At 40.2% G+C, this 21,444-nt stretch overlaps 1 protein-coding gene across 6 annotated transcripts in view; it reads right to left on the reverse strand.

Moving 5' to 3' along the window:
- RHOBTB1 (Rho related BTB domain containing 1) overlaps positions 1 to 21,444 on the reverse strand; it is a 55,433-nt gene that overhangs the window by 22,628 nt on the left and 11,361 nt on the right. For 3 of the 6 annotated variants that reach the window (XM_030031068.2, XM_030031069.2, XM_030031070.2), the window contains exons 3-4: positions 3,103 to 3,304; positions 2,641 to 2,744 (exon numbers count right to left, since the gene is read on the reverse strand). In XM_030031068.2, the coding sequence (XP_029886928.1) occupies positions 2,641 to 2,744; positions 3,103 to 3,294 (296 nt within the window). In that variant the 5' untranslated portion in view covers positions 3,295 to 3,304. Of the gene's footprint in view, positions 1 to 2,640; positions 2,745 to 3,102; positions 3,305 to 14,164; positions 14,303 to 14,323; positions 14,369 to 14,650; positions 14,870 to 21,444 lie in introns of those variants that run through there. The other 3 variants (XM_030031071.2, XM_030031072.2, XM_030031073.2) reach the window with 3 other exon arrangements.

Here is a 21,444-nt window from a genome sequence, read left to right on the forward strand (position 1 = left end):
CTAAAGCACACGTGCTAGTTTAAGGAAAAAAAACCCCAACATGTAATGCTATAAAACTGCAACAAATATTTCCATAAGTCCCTCCAGCCACATCCCCCTCCCTCCCTTAAGCTGTCAGGAACTGTTTCCCAAAGCTCCCGGAGGACTGTGATCATTAAACTAAACACCACACAATAGAATGCAAGCTGGATCTCATTCTCCATAGTCCCATTTTAAAGGATGGCAGTAGAAACATTAACTATTCCATCCTCAGTGGCATTCAAATATGTTTCTCTCTTTCTGTCACACAAAAATAGTGCAAAACACATTCCTTTTGTCCTTCTCCTTTCATGTTTCTATCTGTGAAAAATAAAGAATGAAGAGGGATTTATCTCTACTGCAGGTCCTATTAACTGTTCACCCTGTCATCTATAGCATAATCTATTTATGTAACATTTTGTACAACTGTATGGAACAATCTTTTCCAATGAGCAGCAGGTGAAATAATGACCTGCTAGTTATTGTTACACCACATTTAGGACAATTAGACGTCTTGCCTGAGTGTTTGGCTGAAATAAGCCTTCCCCTGCACAAGGGGCATACACATAAAAAATTTTGAAGGGAATCAGAGGGTTATATTATTATATGATCCTTCAGACAATCAGAAACATGGGGCACTTGTAGGTGTAGCCTTGAGCAGTTTGGCATAAACTATGCCTTTTGCTGTACTGCAAGATTTGACTCAGCTATGAGTAGAGTATAGTTCAATGTACAGAGGTGATTTAAAATCAATTCCTATAGATGTGAACATTCAATATTGGAAATCTCTTTTTAAAATGCTAAAATAGATAAAATACTAACCAGTTGGTTTTAAATGAAACTTTAATACCTTTCAAAACAATGAAGTACCTAATCAGTGCTTACAATTAGGAAATCTTACAACTGAAATTCTGTGTATAAAATATTTTCTTCTGAGTTTCCAGTTACTTTCTGCATAAATGCAGACTTACAGAATAACCACTAACAGAACAGCAGGTTTCCAGAACAGCCTTTTTAAGTTAATCAGCGCATAGCAAGCTTGATTCTACACAGGTTCAGTTCTGCTAGCATCACAAATGAATCACTGTGTTCATATGCTTAATCCCACGAGATGTCAAGTTATTCATGTCCTCCTTGGTGTTTGTAGGATTAGAATCTAAGTATGTTGCTTCCTCCCTCTCCCGTCCTGTCAGTAAATGTGGGATCAGAGTTCAGAACATGCCTGATTTTGTTCTCCTAATCTCTAGTAATCTTCTCAGCGACACAGGATCTGCTGCAGAATATCAGGCAGCCATATCAAAGTGGAACAGTTTGTGGAAACGTTAAGTTACATCCATATTTATCAAAGTAGGCTCCATATGCTGCCAAAAGGTAAAACAGTATCTGTTCACATACTCAAGTAGCACTAAATATTAAGGTCAATATTACCTTAAAGTCAGTACCCTCACTCACAAAGCTTATTTACAAATTGTACAGGTTGTGTAGCCCAGATGTGTTGCTGCTTTAACTCCTGACACAAAATTCAAGTTAATTCGTGACTCTGAAAACACAACTAACACAGTGCTGTATACAAAGGAAGGTTTTTACAAACTGCATATGGAGTTTTACAGTGTGAAAATTTAACTGGTGGATTCCAGAACCCAGAATCCAACGGAATTCTCTCCAACGGTTCTAAGAGGTAGACACTAGAAGACTGTCATCCTTCAAAGTCACTTGTTTCATCAGGTAGCACGGAGAGAAGGAAAACGGTAAGACAGCGAGGACCGAGATCTTGCTCAAATGTCAGTTATGAAAATATCTGTTCAAAATCCATCTTCAGCTCAGTATTCACCCAGTACAGGTAATCTGTTCTCATTATATGTGTATTCAAATGCCTGTTACTCAGTTGTTCTGCTGCCTGTACTGCCACAAGGCCAGCTCTAATTACCATTAAAGAAAACAGAAAGACTATCACTGGCTTCAGTCCTTGTTGAGACTATGCTGAAGTTATATTATACATGCTGGAAAAATCTAGATTACGTTCATTTTAAAGTTTTTTTTTTTTTTTAGAATTTCCAGGGTTAATCAATTCACTAGCAGATCCTTGACATTTATAGAAAAGCAACCTTTTCTTTCCTCAACTTTAATTAAGAAAATACAGAAGAACCTCACCTTTCATGAAATCAGCTCTGCTCTCAAGAGGTTAGCTGCCCATTCAACATCACAGGCTTTAATAAAATAAATATTTAATTGAGTGATGTTTCCTAACATGTCTCCTTGTTAGTTGCTTGTTAGGCAATAATATCATACTCTGCTTATACAGGCAGGGAATGCTGATGTTCAATTTTGTAAAAATACAGTCTGATTTTGGGGAATGTTCTTTACAATTCAAAATAGGACAACAGTTGTTGACAGAGCTTTGCAGACTGTTCAAGGAAATGTAGCATAGTAAAACTATGCTGCTTTTAAAATATTTATATCTTTTTAATCCTTGCAGCAGATAATCCTCTTTGCAGTAGGCAGGAAAATGAATACCCTTTATTGTTTTTAAGTCCTTGCTTTTCAAAGTTAAGATTTGCAAATTTTTTCTGCCCTAAAATTTTACTACAAATATTACTTAAAATTTTGCTTGGATCAATTTACCTTCCATAAGCAAAGCGCCTGTCTTTGTGGTGGTCCCCAAAAGTATCCCACAGCCTGAGAGACACACTCACTTCATCCACAACATCTCTTGAGCGTTCAAGGACCTAGAACAGAACACACAAGACATTCTCTTTCCCTCTATCAAACAAGTACATTTCTATGTACCCCATAAGGAGGTGCAAAGCATACTAGATCAAGAGTCTCTCACATATAGTTTTCAGCAAATGTTGTATTTTATAAAACAGGCAGAATATGCATCTTCCTAAAAGCAGGTTTGATAAAAAAAAAATACTTTGGAATGAGAGACTCAGGGAGATGCGTATCAGACTATGGCTGCAGTAGAGACCATGCATAAAATACTTGTGAGCTCATTGCTGCATCCTGACAAAGAAAGGCTTGCCAATAAATAATAGTACAACCTCGCAGCATGTGCTCCATATTTTGTACACCTGCAGTCCTTACCTCTTGGCAGACACGGTACTGATCAATGGCCCAGACAGTTGGTACGTGAGTTGCCAGCAGCTGATACTGAGTCAAGGTTGTATTGCATGCTCTTGCACAAATTAGACGAGTCTTTCCCACTGCATTATCTCCAACCACCACACACTTGATAGTTTCAACGTTGGGTCTTTCGTAGTCCATGTCAGTGTCCATTTATCAAAAACTGTAACAAGACAGTTAAACTTGTTTTATACTAGAATCACAGCCTTCTACTTCCACTTCTTGAGAGATACCTGAAGAGGACAAACTCATAAGGAAAAGCTTGTAGTAAACTGTACCAAAGTAAGCTAGCCGTTCCTTTAAATACCGTACAGTTATGCAAATGCACAACTCTTTTGACCACAGTGGGTTTAGGTTGTTCACATGCTATTTTCATTTTGGTTTCTGTAAACACAAGCCTGTTTGCAGAAGATAGATCTTGGTGAAACAAGGACAGCTAGCACAAACTTACCTCTTGCTAATACTTTTTATGCCAAGAAGGAAAAAAGACTGGACATCAGTGGGTTTAACCTGAAGGATACCAGTATAAACCTGCCTTCTGTAATCTTGCCTATTCAGGATTTGATTTAGGGCTGTCCAAACAATATTGCTAACAGCAAGTCACACAGATGGTTTTCGTTATATGCACACAATAAAACTGACTTGTAAGATGACTCCAGAGACTCTGTTCTCTACAAACCACAACTCCCATTGTATCCTGCATGTATCACACACTCTTCCAAGAAGTTTGTACAGATTGACTAAAATGAAACCAAACAGCCCAGCGGGAACTTGCAAATATACTTACCTATACCTACAAATTCTTTTTGACATGACAATGGAAAGTGAAGAGAAGGAGATTTTTGATACTATCCTCATAGAAAATTATTATTGAAACTATTTATTTACATATTCTTTGGCAACATATTGAACAACTGCCTGGATATGAATGAAAGCTAGAAAAAACGGATATTTAAAAAACTAAAACCAACTCCTGCATGTTTACTACAGCCTGTCATTTTCATATAAAGAAATGTGGGATTTTCCTATAAAGGAATGTGGAACCATAGTTTGATATATCTGATTTTGGTTTTCTAATGTCTAGTAGTCTGCTGAGCAATCTGGTCTCTGCCAGGGAATTGTAATTAAGGAGGGAGAAAAGGGAAAATGCAAGGCACAAACATGTTCAGGAAGGCTTGCCTAATAGTTATTTCGGCAAGGAAACCTGCAGCAATTTAATTGACAAAACACAGGTCATCATCTGGAGTGATGGTATTCTTTTCCTGAGAAGAAAGCACTACAGATAAAGAAACAAAATGATGTGTTTTAATATCTTTTTTAATATTCACATCTCATTCACACATAAACATAGAATATATATTAACTGTCAGGCTGTTTAAAATAATAGATACAAGCTGTTTTGGTGTCCATTTTTCACTGTCAGAGGCACTATGTTCTGATTTAAGAAAAGACATGTTTAGTAATTACTAGCGAAACACTAATTTTAACTGCATTCTTTCATTATTTGAAGTGATGTAAACCAAGAAACAAAAGTGTTAGAACTAAATGCTACCCATTTATTTAAAATTTTGCGCATGGAATGTATGCCAATAGCTATAATGGCTCAGGTGCAGTTATAATCTTTTTTTATGTGTGGACAGGAGGAGTTAGGGACCACATAGACAGAAAGGTGCAAGGGTGAGTTTACACCACTACTGTGTCACACCGATATCTTTTCACAGACATTGAATGATTCTGGAAATGCTACAGCACGGACTAGGATGTAAGAATACATTTTAGAGAGCTGTCCTACACTAGACTGAGACATGGGCCCAGAAACTCTTCATCCTGGCACAAGTACATGGTTGCACAAGTAGAGCTTTGCAATCTGCCAAATGTAGAGCAAACAACATGGTTTCAAACATACATGCATAGTATATACTGCTTGTAAAGCCTAATGGCCTTGTGATACCAACCTGCTATGTCGGCACAGAGGTTTTAGCTGTTAAGGAAACAAAGCTATTAAGATATTGCCTTTATCCCTTCACCTGAGTTGTAACCGGCATGCTGAAATCTTACTAGTATTGAGGTAAAGGACTACAGAGACTTCCAGTTACTTGTCTGCGATCCAACCACAGCTGCTTGTTGGATGCAAGCTCCCACAAGGCTGATACCTGGGATGGCCCATGGGCCTCTATACCATCTTCATGTGTCCAAATACAAGAAAAGAAATGAGAGCTAACTCCTCTTTCCTCCTCCGCATCCTTTCCAAGAATACAGTCATTATATAAATAAAAGTACAAACCCAATGTTTTTTTCCACATTACAGAGAATGAGACATATTTGTACACCATGGCCTCAAAGGCAGGGCCTTGAATGAGTGGCAAAAACCCAAGGGGTTTCAGTATGTGATCTAAAAAAGTTTCATTTCAAGTCTGAGAATGAACAGCAACCCCCTGACATAATATGTGGTATTAAATTACTTCATATTTTATTCATGCATGGACTAGACATCACAGATGGAATGTGGAAATGTTTACAAGGCTGGAAAACAAAATGAAGGAGCGTGGCTAGCCAGTGTGTCTGGTTGGTTTTAAACTACCAAGCAGAGAGATGCCAAACCAATTTTTCTTCTAACCCAATATTCCATTAAAAAGCTGTTACACAGATTAGATGAGGTTTTATATAAAAATCTGATTTTAAAAGGCTTCAAAAGTTCTTAAATGTTAGTTCTGCAAAAATGCACTTCAGTCAGTCACAAAATATGTATTAAGCACAGAGTCTGGAATATTAAAAAAATTTCCAAGAGGATAACAGAGTTTAAAATTAATAGGCAAATCTAAATACAAGTGGCAAGATAAATCAATGCAATTATTTGAGAATCCTAGAAAAGGAACACATGAAAATAAAATAATTTTTTTTTTTTTAAATTTCTGATATACTTACTAACTTAATTAAAGCAAAGTTATCACAGAACTCAGACACAGCATGCCCAAATGCATTGTTGTAGATCAATGGCAGTCTAATGAAGATATTTTTAGCGTGACTCAATACTGCACAGGACAGAGATTAAAATAAATTGGGAATAAAAACAAAACTAGAGCTTTTTGGCTATGTTAAGGAAAGTTCTTAAATCCACTCCAGGTATATATAGAGTATCTATGTATTAAAAGTGCAGATCATTTTAATATTGTTCACTACTTTTCAGAAAGAGATTATAACAGAAATAGCTCCTGAAGAGACTGACAGACAGAAGCCTGGACAGATATTTAGACACCTCAAATAAAACCAGATGCTAACAACAAATTGCGGTATAAACAATTATCAAAATGTGTGGATTAAATGCTTACAAATGTAGCCAGAAGCCTTCTGGCTACTGGAATGATTAAAGCCAGGAATATGTACAAGATCTTAAAAATACAGCCACAGTTAGTTTTTTATAAGGTAGCCTCTAGGTTAAGCTTGTGCTAAACCTATTATATAATCACACTGATTAAAAATGCTAAACATGTGTTTACAAAACTTAAATTAAAAAAAAATAATCTAGATTTGAGCTCTGAAAGTCTGGTAACATCTGGGAAGACCAACTGAAACTGAAACAAAACTGGTTAGACAAGAGCAAACCAGTGTATATAAAGCTTAATGAAAAAAAAAACAAACCCAGTATAAAATTCCAAGACCAATGAAAGACTTTCTAAAACCAACCTACAACCTGCAATAGTTTAGTCTACCAACAAAACAAAATAGGGTAAAGTAAGAGGAAAGTTACTGGAAGTGTGATCAGTCTCAGAGAGGACACTGCCACAAAAGCCAGAAAAAGACTGAAAGACCATCAAGTGAGGAGCAGCGAGAAACCTGCTAGGGGAAAGACCTGGTCAAATATGGTTGTTCCCAAAAGAAAGCAGCAAAAGATTCAGCTGCTTAATCCAGTTCTAAAGAAAGATGAGCAGATGGATGGAAATGAAAAAAGATACCCACAAGAATAACACAGGATCTCAAAAATCTCTTAGGATGTTTCTATTTTTACATTGTCACCTGTGATTTTTTGCAGATGAAGAGAAAGAGGCAGCCAAAAATCAGGAGATATGAGTAGACTCAAGATCTAAGATAAAGCCATTTAATTAATTCACTTGATTAGCAGAAAAGAACTATTCCAAATAAAGCTGATTTTTTTCCAAAGAAGTATAAAGTTACTGTTCTGAACCATGGCTTGCAGATTGTTACGGTCACTGATTTCTTTCTCTGTTGCTTCACCTCAAATTGCTGTAGAGTGCTTGGTTATTTGTTTAGTTTTTCCTTATTGATGAATGAGTTATTATTATCACTAAAAAACAGTTGTGGTTGCCATAGCACGCAGATCATTCTGGCTAGTCAGCCTCAGTAATGAAACACTGCCTTTCTAAATTTTCCAAAAGGTCTGTACCTGAAGCATATCACTTGATTATCTAGTCCACTGCTACACAGAGTAAACACAATAGACACACACAATCTCTCTCTCTCTCTGTATTAATGTAGGTGTATTCATAAAGAAAAGATAACCAGATCCTAACCATGAACTTGTCTTGTTTTAAGAATGCAGTTTAATATATTTAAAGCTATAATTGCATTTTTCTCTGCTGGAAAGAAAGTGGATGAAGATCCAAACCTTACAGTGAGTACTCTGTGCAGGATCAGGAATCCACCCCTATGGATCTCACTGCCTATGCAGCTAACTGCCCATTTTGAAATTTCCAGATATTTTAAATCACCACTTAGCATATACAAACATAATCAAGATTTTTTTCAAAGAGCAGTAGCTAATGATTCAACCCTTTTCTCTTCAGCAAAACACCACAAACAAATCACTAAGAGTGTCTACATTAATCAGTGATTATGGAGTGATCCTGCAGGCATTTACTTCTTAGCTCAGTGCTTAAACACGCCCTGTAAGACTGACATAGCACCTCTTAGCATGAAAACAAGCAAGGTTGTCACTTAGTTCTTGTGTTAAGAGCAAACTCTTCAGCTGAGGGTTCAGCGTGACAGCATGTAAGAACCTTGCCAGCTCAGTAAAGTTTTTCTTTAAGTTACTCCATGGAAAAAAAATTAATAATTCCAACCTGTCTCAAGTAATCTGACCGAACATGCAAACCTGGAAGTCCTTCAAACAAACAGATTGCCAACTGCAATTACAAAGTCACAATTTTATTAAAGGAATCGAATGGAAAGAGACACCAAAATCTACCGTTATTTAATATGAATGGTGTAAGTGGGAATTATTTTTAAGACTCAGGCTGCCAGTAAGGTGGTAAGACCATCAACATTTATACCTGAAAAACACACTTTTTTGAAACTATATGAAAGAGCATTTGTAGGTATTCCACATTTCAATCTATTCTTTGGAGTGACTCCTTCAGAGAGCCATTACGCAACAACATATCAAAAGCAGTATAAGAAAATTTACAAGACTACGCAATGCTCTTCCCTCCATCCCCAAGTTGCAAAATTACTGTTTGCAACTATGGAAACTGGAAAAGGATATGCAAAATGCCAAGTTCTTCAGGCACTGAAGTCACTACCTTATACTGCAGAATCCCAAGGCACCAGCACGCTGGCAAGGACCAAAGAGCACATGAGCCAGAACAAGCTTGTGAAATGTTCGTTCTCAGTATATAACCTGCCATGTGTTGTTGCAGAATCTTAATGGATTAACACATATATGCCAGGGGAAAAAGCAAGGGGACTTACTGTTCATTTGTGCAAGAGCATAGAATTCACAGACAGCTCTGATTTGGGAAAAGGTTAAGGAACAAAAGGCTGTTTTGTGGTTTGGCTCAATATAATCAACGAATTTAGGGCCCCACCAAGTATACTTGTGAAATAAATCACAACATGGTATCAAGTAACAGATAAACTATATCAGCTGCTGAAAGATCATCACAAAACATTTTTCACAAGGTTTAAACTAATATTAGTGTTTTATTAAATTGCAGGAGGGCTGATGGGGAGATTGCTTTAAGAAGAAAAACTATTCCTTGTCAGCATCAAAGAACCAGCTGGTGACAAAGGGTAAAAAGACGCAAGGTGGGATCAGATCACTAGGTCACCAGGGGACAAAGATCGGCATGATGCATATCAGGCTGGATTCTCATCCCAGGATGAAGAAGCATTGCCCTATTGCCATTATTTAAAGTTCTGGCAGTTTACACGGAAAGACTGAAAAGGAAGAGACTGACACAGGAAGAAGAAATTCAAGATCAATCCTGGAATTTATCAACTACTTGCCCTACCTGGCCCATCAACAGAACACAACAACAGATAAAGCCAATGACTTGGAATGGGAGAAAAGCCCTTATATTCTGAAGTTAACCCGATCTTAAACATGAGATATTTGGATCTACCATGGGTAGAAAGAGAAGGGTAGCTGACTGAAATGTTGCTTCATTGCATGAGGTGATAAATGAGATAACCCTGGCTGTTGCTGCCCACAAAAGGAGAGCACAGGTCAGCAGGGATGCCTTTATCTTCCACAATGGCAGAACCTGGTTCTACCCTTTCTCAGCTGTTCTGGGATAGTTGGGGTGTTTCAGCTTAGAGCCCGTATCAACAAAGAAATAAATCCCACAGAATGCTGCTAAAATTTGATATAGCTAGAAAAGGTAGGTACTGAGGTTGTCATCAAGACAGACTCTACTTGGCTTGCCTGAACCAGCTTCTTTCATGACAGCTTTTGGCCAACAAGCATCAGATTTAATCCTGGATGCTACACCTTACTTTGTATTACCTGCTGGAAGAAAGAAGTTCTCAAAAGCCTCCATTCAGCTGCTATAATCCCTGCTCTATCCATCAAGTTTAAAAGGAAGCAAAAAATTGACCATGGCCACACACAGAAATGAAAGGAGCAGCCTCTAAGGAAGATGTAAAGTTGAAGACAGAACAGACATCTCTATGTTTACCTAGGAAACTTCTCAGTCATATCATCACCACAACCTTTGTAGAAACTGTAGAGACAGGGATAATAATTCATGGCTTGTAGTATCAGAAGCCTGTCAGTCTGTTCTTTCTGAGCCTGCTTGACTCCAGATTTGTTTGTTTCTAAAGGCTAGTTATTAGGACCCTTTGTCAAGCCCAGTCTACCTCTGTGATGACACAACACCTTTTGATCAGTAAGAAGGAGCACTTCCTTAGATGACCAAAAATCAGAGATGCTAGCAAAATACAAATTCTTCCCACATTACTGTATAAAACAGACTGCCCTGAAGCTCAATAGCTGAGCATGAAAACATCCAGTTTTAGGTACAATAACTGATTCTCTTGAACCTCCTGAAAATGTGCAGTCCACAAGGACCTGTCTTTGTGTTATACACACTCACAGTCTACCAGACCAAATAGAGATCCAAATGCAAAGCTCAGCATTAGACTTGAACTATGTCAATTTTCTGACAAGTTCTGGAAGACCTGAAGGGCAGAAATCAAGAAGCTGATTACACTGAGCCACTTAGGTATTATTTTGACCTGTGACATACGTTGCAATATCCTTTGTGATGAGATCCCCTCTCTAGAAATTAATCCATACAGCAGGTGAAGGACATTTAACCATTTCAGTACCTTGTATGTGAGAATCTGGGATGAGTGTTTTCTATATGGTCAGAAGGCCTGCAACACTGCCAACCCTCCCTTCACTAATTCTTCAGAGTCTACCTCAAGAACAGGCCACAACACAGGGCAGTCCCTTGTGCCTCCTTTTGTTTCTTCTTGCTGTGCAGAGAGGTGTGAGGAAGGGTGACCACACTGGACCCAACCCTAGAAAAAGGGAAATAATCCATAGCTGGTACATGACTGATTTAAGGCTCGCACTTTGGATTTGTAGGTGCATTTTGTTAGGATTCCGGATACACCTGGCTACAACTGACTGCTCTTTCCATTTATCAGAGATGACCACAGCAGACACAGGGGACAAGGCAGTGACCAAGATCTGGCATTGCTGTGGGTCATAATCTGTCATATCATCACAAACGGAAATTAACTGTGGCTGACATTAATAAAAGTGGCTGAGAACCAAGTAACTGAAGAACAGACAATACCCATTGATGGTGATAACCATCACCAAACAGCTGGTACTTTAGAAAGCAGCCACCCATAAAATGTCATTGTACACTGAGTCCTTAGATTAGTCCTCCTTCTGCAACAAAAGGTTACACTGCAGGAGCGGATTAAGGGTGCACCTCTACTAGCATTTTAGTTCAGATCAAGAATACATTTTTGAAGCAAATATCCCAGTCATCACCACTTACCATGCTTTGGTTCACATGGTGCAGCTGCAGAGTGCACAAACCAAATTCCTTTCAGATGAATCTGAAGTAAAAGATGCACCACCCACCAATAATGAGTGAGCGTTCAGACCATAGGGCCAGATTAAAGGCAATCTGAATTAACACCCTTTGCCCCTGAAATGTGTGCAGTGTGGACACTGGGTTCTCAGCACCAACTTTTTCACCCCCAGGTCCCCTGCTACCACATCACACGAACTGCTAACGCAGACAGCACATGAGATGCTCTGGCTCCTGGTTTGTTATTTGGATCAACATAACTGGGACAAAGCTGCAGCTGAATCCTTAGTGACTGTGATGCTCAAGAGTATCTGAGATAACATATAAAACTCAAGATTAAAGGGAGAAGGATCACTGGAAAAGCCCGATTCAACACCACTGGGTTTCATGGTAATAAACTCCATGAAATCCCTGATTTTACTCTTATGTAATTAAGAGCATCAGAAGCTGGTACAGCATTAAACTACTGAAACTGTTGCATAGGTTGTTACTGATTTTACCCATTTATAAAGACAGGTGTTGGCATTGTATGCTCTGTTTGGCAAGGACATTATTCTGAGCAGTGTTCCCGACAGTACAGAAGGAAAAATACAACAATAACCACCAAACAAGGCATTCTCCCAACTTTTGCGCATTTCTGTGGGGAAAATACTTATCAAGTTTTGCTAGAGCTACAAAGAAAAATATTCCAGAGACACTAGTGACCTTCTAGCACAGAGCACTGTTGAATTCACTTTCTGTGCTGTTTTCCTTCCAAAAGACAGAATCAGGCTCTTGTTTCTTGAACTTTATGTGATATTTCCCATGCATTCTCCTCTTTGTTAATCAGTGATTTTAGAAAGATATTATATGTGATTTTATTCACTCCCACATGTGATTGCTACAAGGAAATTACACAAGGAGAGTGAGATCTCATAATGACAGCAGGTAAACCCCCCCCGAAGACCTAAACACTGACTAGAATAGTAAATACTTCAGGATGGCAGACTTCAGATAAATGCTACTTTCAGATCTTGGGTCAAGTTCTGCATTTATGTCCCAAATGCAAATCCAGTGACATTAACTGAATTGTGCAGGAGACGAGTAGATGTGGAGTTTACTTGTAATGCCTAGTGCCACACAGAGACTCATTTGCAAAGAAAAAAAAAAATTAAAAAAGAGAGAAATTGCCATCTTGCATCTTCATGTCAGACAGAAAGGAGAGGAAAACAGAAAAGTAGGATGGTGTTGGATGGGAACCAAAGGCAATCCATACCTTTATTTCATGAACCTACCCCGAGTAACAAAGGGCCCACCTATCACCACATGTACTGCAGCCTGCACCAATTCTAGGTCATGCACCTTGCCACCATTCACTCCTTCAGCATGAGGTTTTGAACTCTTTTTGGAAACCCAATCAATGATCCAAGGGTACATTCAGACCAGTCGGACTAGCCTTGCTATGATCTGCTCTGCAAGTCTGCTGCATGCAGCAAGGACTGCTCAGGCTTTCCTTTCCCTCCCTCCCAAGCACATACTTCATTCTACAATATTTGGGTACTCTTCTGGCAGGATAGATGGGAGCAAGAGAGGAGCATGTCAAACACCTGTTGCTCCTTTGCTTCTTCTACTTCTAGGCTTCTCTGCCCTTTCATCTCCTTCAGCACAGGGCGACATCTGGATGCAGGACTTAAGCATTTTTTCCAGCAAATAAAATGTATTAAGAAAGAATCAAACATCAGGATTTACTGGTCAAGTGATCAGCTCTTCCTCTCAGCCTAATGCTCTACAGTATTTGTGAAGCTTGGAGTTTTGAAACTGCAGGAGTTTTAGAAAGCTCCCCAGAGCTAAAATTAATGTTTATTTCTTCTTGTATAAAAATACTTCTACGCATATCAGCCTGCCCCAGATCTTATGTTCCTTAAGTATTATGTCACTTGGATAAAGAACCCTAGTACAAATACTGAACTCACCAAGTTTGGTTTGGTTTTTTTTTTTTTTTTCCTGTTAATAGTGTGTAGATACATTGTATACCCGAGACATAGAATCAGGCATACAAGTCCGATGTGCATATAGAAGAAAAGCATAACCTAATGGGAAAGGACCTCAGACAAATATTGAAAAGAAATTAAGCTGTTCTGTTTCCATGTACTGTGACTCTCAATCCTGAAATACAGCCTGTACAGAGATGTGTGCCATTCAATTGCTACTTACACTGAGCAGTCATATGGCAACTCTTTAATGTAGTCCTAACAATGGTGGTTTTCTCCCCACATGCTTTATTTTTGCCTAGAAAGACCAGTAGCTTAAGAACTCCCCTCGAGCACACTGAACAAACTAATTTCCACCTCAGCTTCTATTACAGCTCAAGCTGAACATTTGGCTTTGAGTCAGCTGTGTGTCCTGAAATAGTACACAAACCGAGGATGAACAAAGTCATTGAGAATATTCTGGCATCACTTCCTTGCTCTCACTGTGACCATATGCAGGGCTTCAAGGGCTTTCTTTTGTTATTATCATTTTTTTAAACAAGTATATTGCTGCCTTCAGAAACCTGAGTAGTGCCTTGACCAATAGAAGGCAACTCGGAGCTCTCCAACTAGTGCGCCTCAGTCTGTACAGTGACTGATTTCTCTTTGCTCTAGATGTTGGATGCCACAACACCCACTAAAGGTTGACTTAACAAATTAAAGTCTACTACGGTTTGTCTCTACAGCCCCTTTCTAAGGCCCCCAAACAGGTCCCGACACAGATACCTGATAACGTGTGCTGCAAGACCCCCCAGCAGCCTCTGGCTGTTGTCACAGCAACCCACAACAGACTCCACAGACGCAGCAGGGGGAAAGAAGGGGGGGGGGGGGAAGAGGGAGAAAGAGAAATCCTTCAGGTTTTTAGTAAATGACACTCAGAAGTACCAAGCGCCAGGAGGTTTCTGCTTCCCGCACACATCGCACCCCTCTATTTTTGCCTTGCACCTTGTGGCCTCGCTGGAAGAGGAAGCCAGGCAGATCTGCTTCATCAAGGACTCGGCCCTCCCCGTCCTCGGGGAAGGGGAGGATACCTCTTCGTCTCTCTCCTGACGAGGCTGGAGCGCACCTGCGGCCAGACGGGACGCGCAGGGCACCGCCACCCGCGCCCTGCGGAGCCGCTGGCTGCCAGCCCGACCCGGCCCCGCACGCGCAGCCGCGGAGGCTGCGCCGGCAGGTTGGAGCACGATCGCGCCCGGGCGACGCGGGACCTACCCGGGAGGGCGGGATGCCCGGCAGCCGGGGTGCACGCAGCGGGGCTGGCCCCCCGGCCCGGCGGGACGGGAGCGGGGGGTGGCAGCCGCCGCCGCTTCCCCTTCCCGCTGCTCCTTACAGCGGCGGGGCAGTGCCAGCAGCCAGCCCGACTCTGCAGGGAGGCAGCATGCCGCCGGCGCTGCTCTGCCCGCCCGGCGTGCGGCGGGCTCTCCGCCCGCCCCGACCCGGCCCGCCCCGCGGCGCTGACTCGGGCGGCGGCAAGGCCGGCGGGAGCCGCGCGCACCGTGACGTCTGCAGCCCCGCGTCCTATTTTTAGCGCGGCGATTGGATTTCATTCATGAAACCGGGGCCGCGCGTAAAGGGGCGGTGGCTGGAGCCGCGCCGGCCGCCGCCTCCGCCCGGCCCGGCCCGTCTCACGGCGCCTGTCGGCAGCGCAGAAAGCGCGCAACTGCAAGCCGGAGGCAGCCCAGGGGAGCAGCCTCCTCCTTCTCCTCCTCCATCCCAGCACTAGCACAATGCGGAGCTTTCTGCCACGGCCTCGCACGGGAAAAGGTCGGACACGAAACTAGTAAAAAATAAATGAATACCGCTCTCCCCCCCCCCCCCCCGCCCCGTATATATACACACCCCGTAAATACCGTGTATCCATAAACAATGCAAAGGTCCTGAAGGCCTCCCTGGATAATCCCCTAAATTGGGTGCGCAGTTTCTTAGTGCAGGGGCTGCTGTGTTTTGAAATTACTTCTCTCCATTTTCACTAATATTTGAACCCTTCATGTAAAACAGACATGCACAATTTAAACCACAACCCCCCTTTTCTTAAGCTGACATTCTAGACTTGAAGTTTTCTAACCACTGAAAATGGCTCAAGTCCCTGTCTGTAACTGGGAAAAGCACCCACAATTCAGACCAGGCTCCCTGCTAAAACACGGCTCTCCAGCTCTTCTATTTACCACTTGACATCGACAAAAATGTAACTAACCAGTAAGGGGCATGGGCACAACTGCTGCAGCTAAGGGAACTTTTTTGACACAGTTGTGACTATTGGAAACAAAATATTCTCTTACAGCAACCTGGACTCATGCATTGCACAGTCTTGTAGCAATAATACAGTCTTTTTTTTGGAAAACATGTTATAAAGTTGTTTTAAAAACACCACTTCCAATAACAGTTAACAGTACCAATAATAGGTTAACAGCATCCAACTGTGTTTGGTTATAGTCCATTACTTACACTTTTCAAATTCCCAGAAGCCAAACTTACATTAACCAGGTCAGACTGCAACAATTTTCAATTGAGTACATCTACTTCAGGAAAAATTACAGTTTGCAACTTCATATCACAGGAGGCTTTTAGGTGCAGAAGAACAATGTGCATCATTGCAAATATTAAGTGTTACTTTCCTAGCTTTGCACAGTGTTTGGATGGACAAGACAAATGAATCAGAAACTAAAACAGCCCTCACTCAGACATCTGCTTGCAATCAAAGAAATATCAAATTGATAATGAAGGCAACAAAAAGTAAAAAAAGTCAACAGATAAGTTTCAAACTCTACATGAACTATTTTTTCTCCACAAATGAGGGCTAAAATTTTTCATTCTATGCAAGAACAACAATCCGTGTGTATTCACTTGTTTCTAGGACATACAACTTTTCAGAAAACAATAAGACCCAGGTTCATCCCACTTAATTCAGGGGGCTGAGCAAAGCAGGCTGATAAAAAAAAATGGCAGGGTGATAAAAAGGGTATTCCTTTTACTGGACTGTTGCCATATGGCAAATCTTAATTCCTTATTGGTACTTTTGTTTTACAGTCTAAATGATCACTTTCTGAAGACAAATCACAGAGCTAGAACCCCATGTCTCTATTAAACACACCTAGACTGTCACTGCTGCAAACAGAAGAAATGTTATTGCCAGAACAGGTAAGTTAGCATCATGTGGGAGAAAATTGATACAGAGCAACCAGACTTGCTCTGATACTGACTCAAGAAGTATTGGACTGCAATAAACCCCACCACCACCTTTAGATCTGCTTGCAAGCTTGTTACAGAGCTTTTCTACAGGAATAAAGGCAGAGGGCAGGAAAGAGAGAATATGTTTTTTTAGTGCACAACAGTAAATTTAGCAGCATACAGCAATGACAAAGATTAGTCAGGTGGTTAAAATGGGATAAAGAGAAACAGGGCTTTGCTTTTGATGGGCATAAAGAAAAGGTCTCAAGTTTCTCTCTTTTTTTCTGTTTCATCAAAGGGTACCCAGAGCCTAAAGGCTTCTGCAGCTGTGGAAACAGCTACGTGCTACTATGTAGTTTCCATTTTAATGACCATCTACAGCAACTTTACCATTCAGTCCTTCCCCACCACAAACGTGTAACTTCTTATATAATTCAGATTGCAGCTTTTCCAGCAAAGTATAAAATAAAACTCCAGGAGAGCTAGAAGCACTCTGTTCTCTGACACATAATCCTATTGAACCATATTTATGTTTTTCCAAATTTTTAAACAGACAGTTGAGTTTTGACCATAAACTTGAGTGACACACATTGAGAAGTGGCTGGAATGCATCTCTAATAGGGTGTAGAGCAACCAACAGGTTCGAGGCTTTGATACAAGAAAGCACAGTAATAAACCACAAGCTTTCCCACCGACTTTGCATAAGCATTAAAAATATATGAGTAGTAATGGTAAAGCTTTACTCAATTAGATGTTTAAGTATTCCAGATAGCCAGCTTGGATTTTTCTTTTTTATTTGTTTTCAGGGGAGAATGATGGCTAGAGGGAAAGGGAGAAGGAAATCAGTTCCATCTTTGCAAGCAATCCTAAAGGACCTGGCATTGGACGATGACTAGCATTTAACTACAGAGTCTGCTTTTGCCAAGTATGTACAGCTTTCCAAAACATGATTATGGGCTACCAAGTGCGCCCATTGTTGCATCTCCATTATGTGCTTTTAACACTATCACACAACTTAGAGAACAACTGGATAAAAAACAAAACAAAACAAACAAACAAACAAAAAAACCAAAAAACAAAACCATGCATTCACACCCATGGAGAATTCTACTTACTTAGAATTATTTTAGTTTTGCTAAATCACAAAATGCATTTGGAAGTGCAAATGTAAAGGTATATTCCCATATGCTCCAATATCTTATTTGTTACTCTGGGGCTAAATTAACCTTTTGTTTTTGAGAATATATTTCTCAGATGATTAAAAAACATCAGGAGAGAACACCAAACTGTAACTGAATTTACAAATAACCTTTCTACTCCTGAACCTGGAGAGTTAGTTTAACTTCAGAGGCTGCTCCAACATGCAGTGTTAGTAGAACTCCTCAAGGAGCTTTCTACCAGCTCAGAAATGCTGAAGCTCAGTACCCTCAGGCCCTTTCATCCTCTGCACCCCTGAGATGCCAGAGAAAGGCTCAGGAGTAGATGGAGTGAAAAAATACCAGTCAAGGATAACAGGAGGTGCAGGAAGAGGGACTGCAAGCATTTACTTCAGTTTCTTTGTCAAAACTCTTCTGGAAGAGGAGGAAATGGACTAGTCCATGCTTCTTACCACCCCATCATAATCTAAGTCTGCTGTATCTGCAGAAGAATGATAGTCTAAGCATGGTAAGTAAGTCTGGAGTTTAGTTTTTATATTACTGTTTACCAGCCTTCTGAAAAAGTCTACATCCCAGACTCAAGGCCATGTGGAAGCAAGGGATTCTTCCCTGTACTAAGAGGTCTAGGTAAGGTCTATCACAGATGCCTGCTTAAAAAAAAAAAAAAATCTAGTTGTGTGGCCCCTTGCTACCTCTGAGGACCCACTCAAACTTTTAATACAGGACAACTGAGATTATTTCCCCCCTGTTTTAGGTAGTAACACCCAAGCACGAACACAGTTTCCTAAGACAAGTTATAAACACTGATAACAGTCAGCACGGACAGTTACAGGACTGGGCTTGAGTATGCACTGAGAGAACATGGATCTGACATTGCAGAGGCAGCCTAGGACAGTCCAAAAATGAAACTCAATAGTACAGGACAAACTAATGTTCCGCTCTATCCCTTATCCCTGAATGCAGGGGCCTTTCGTATTAGAAGACTTTAAGAGCATGTTAAGATTAAAAGATCTGTTGGTGGAAATAAGCATAAATGCACAAGGTATTAAGTAAAACAAAGTAAGTTAAATTATCCCATATGGGTTCCATGTTGCATGTGGCAATCTCACAGGGACAGAAGGTACTCTGTACAGTCCGTGAAACCTGCTTTCAACAATACAAAAGAACAAGAATGAATGTTGTACAACCAAAATAAGGAGACATGTGGTAGTTCAGCTGTGGACTTCACCATTGACCCATTGTATGTGATATACATAATCTCAGCCAACTGGCAGCATGTGAATGAAAATATCAGAATTACCCAGCTCCTGTTATTGAAATCTACTTTTCCCCCACAATTAGGTTTAGAGGCTTTAATTATGTGGGTAGATCAAAATAATTTCTAACTAATTCTGTAATGGATTAGGATATATTTCATTAGATTTTATCAAAAAAAACTCATAAAGAGAATAAGTGCCTTGAAAAAACTATGTTAATGCATATTCTATACACATTGAAATAAAATTCAAGTAATTTCCTGACAATGCAATTTTTGTATTAATGTGTTTGCATTCAGAACTGTAATGTACCCATGCCAAATGCTTATGCATTCACAATTAGCTTTCTTTTCAAAACTATTATATATTGTATGCAGTCCTTTATTGTCTTTGGTGTAATAAGGACAGAGTTTAGCATTTGACATAAGGTGCTTCTATTTAGTGATGTCAACATCTATTCTCAGCCAACTGTGCAAATTTCTTAGGCCAGTTCCATCCCTTTTGATACTATCCCACACAACTGTCTCAATTCTCAGAGATGGAGACATGTAATGTATACAATCTTCACTGTGTGCATTAGACACCAACATAGACCACTATGCATTTATTTGTTAGGGTTTTTTTCAGTTACTCACTGAATGCTAAATATAGTGCAAGACCATCATCAGTTAAGAAGCCTGCAGTGCACCAGATTTTGTTAGAGCATTCTATGAATGACATATAGCACCAGTCATTTGCCTTATGAATTGTATTTCCACGTTCTTTTTCACTAGCAGAGGGATATAAAACACTTAATATATGCATACATTTTAAACAGCTGGGTAAACAAGAAAGGGACTGTCTAGAGAAGGAAAATGCCAATACTTATAATTTGAAATAAAAATTAGATACCTACCACTTTTTCAGAGGGTTATATTTCAACAATGCTTTAGTTTTTAGTCTAATCTCGTGTAGGATGTTGGCTTTTGCCTTCCCCTGCTCCCATATTTAATCCTGCTCTCCTCACCTCACACCACAACAGAATCGCAGTTTAGGTGGGAAGGGGCCTCTGCAGGTCATCTAGTCCAACCTCCTCCTCAATGCACAGTTAACTTCAAAGCCTGATCATGTCAAGGATGGTAAGTCCACAGTCTCCAACCTGCCTGTTCCATTGCTTAGCCACTCGCTATGAAAATGTTTTTCTTTACATCCAGTCAGAATTTACCTTGCTGCTACTTGTGACTGCTGCCTCTTGTCCTTTTGTTGTGCAACTGTGAGAAGAGTCTAGTTTCCCCTACAACACCTTGTTAGGTCCCTGAGATAGTAATTAGATGCCCTCTTAGCCTTCTCTTTGCCAGGCCAGATAAACAGCTCCCTCAGTCTCTCTGTCTATATCTTATGTTTCAGTCCCCTAACCATATTAGTGGCCCTTCATTGTACTCTCTTCAGTTGGTCAATTATCTCTTCAGTGCTGTGAAGCCTGAAACTGGACACAGTACTTCAGACGCAGCCTCACAAGTGCCGAGTAGAGGGGAATAATCACTCCCATTGACCTCCTTGCTACACTCATCCTAATGCAGCCCAGTATGTGGTTAGCCTTTGTTGCTGGAAGGGCGCTCTACTGACTCAGGTACATCTCAGCCTGTTCACTTGCGCTGTCAGGCTTTCTCATGAAACCTTACAAAACTCTATTACTGCCTTTGCTGCTGCACTTCTTTTCCTATAGGCTGCACAGTTTGGTCTTAAAAGGGAGTGGATTCATTTGAATAGTCCCAGTTTGCAAAGTTAGGTGTACCAGGATACAATTAAGCAAAATAAAATTTTGGCTTAATATGAAGAACAGCAAGAGAAACAGCTGAGTGGTTATGTAAGAGCCTCCCAAGGGAAGAAGTGTCAGAGTTATGGCTCGTTGCATTCACAGCCCAGAGAGGACAAGGCTGTATTAAGTATTTGTTGTACAGCACAGTTTTGTATTAGATGTGTAATTTTTTTTGTGGCAACAAGTTTGCAACAGCTTGTATTTGCTATATTCCATGCTTCTAGATCCTCAGAACTACAACTTGTGTAAGAAAGATTTAATTAGCTTATAAAACCAGTTCCAAACAGAAGCTAAATGGGAGGAACTGACTAGTAGGAGGATTTCTTCTTGAATGTTTGTCATTTCGCTGTTTGGCAAGGGAATGAAACTGGAAGTGAATGCACCAAAATTTCATAAGACTTTTTCCCAACTATCCAAAGCATGCCTGTTTCATCAGCTATTTCCAGTATTTAAGGTGTTTTCCAGGGTACAGGAGATTCACCTTCAAAATCAATGGTTTGCCCTTTATGGCAATCTATTGGAGTGTTATATTTTATAAAGCTCACTAACCAAAATTAAGGGTAATGCTATGCTTAATGCAGCAGTGAAAATTTAACTAATATGAGAATTATTCTAATTTCTTGACAA

Source organism: Aquila chrysaetos, chromosome 11 (genome assembly GCF_900496995.4).
Source record: "Aquila chrysaetos chrysaetos chromosome 11, bAquChr1.4, whole genome shotgun sequence".
Classification (NCBI taxonomy): Eukaryota; Metazoa; Chordata; class Aves; order Accipitriformes; family Accipitridae; genus Aquila; species Aquila chrysaetos.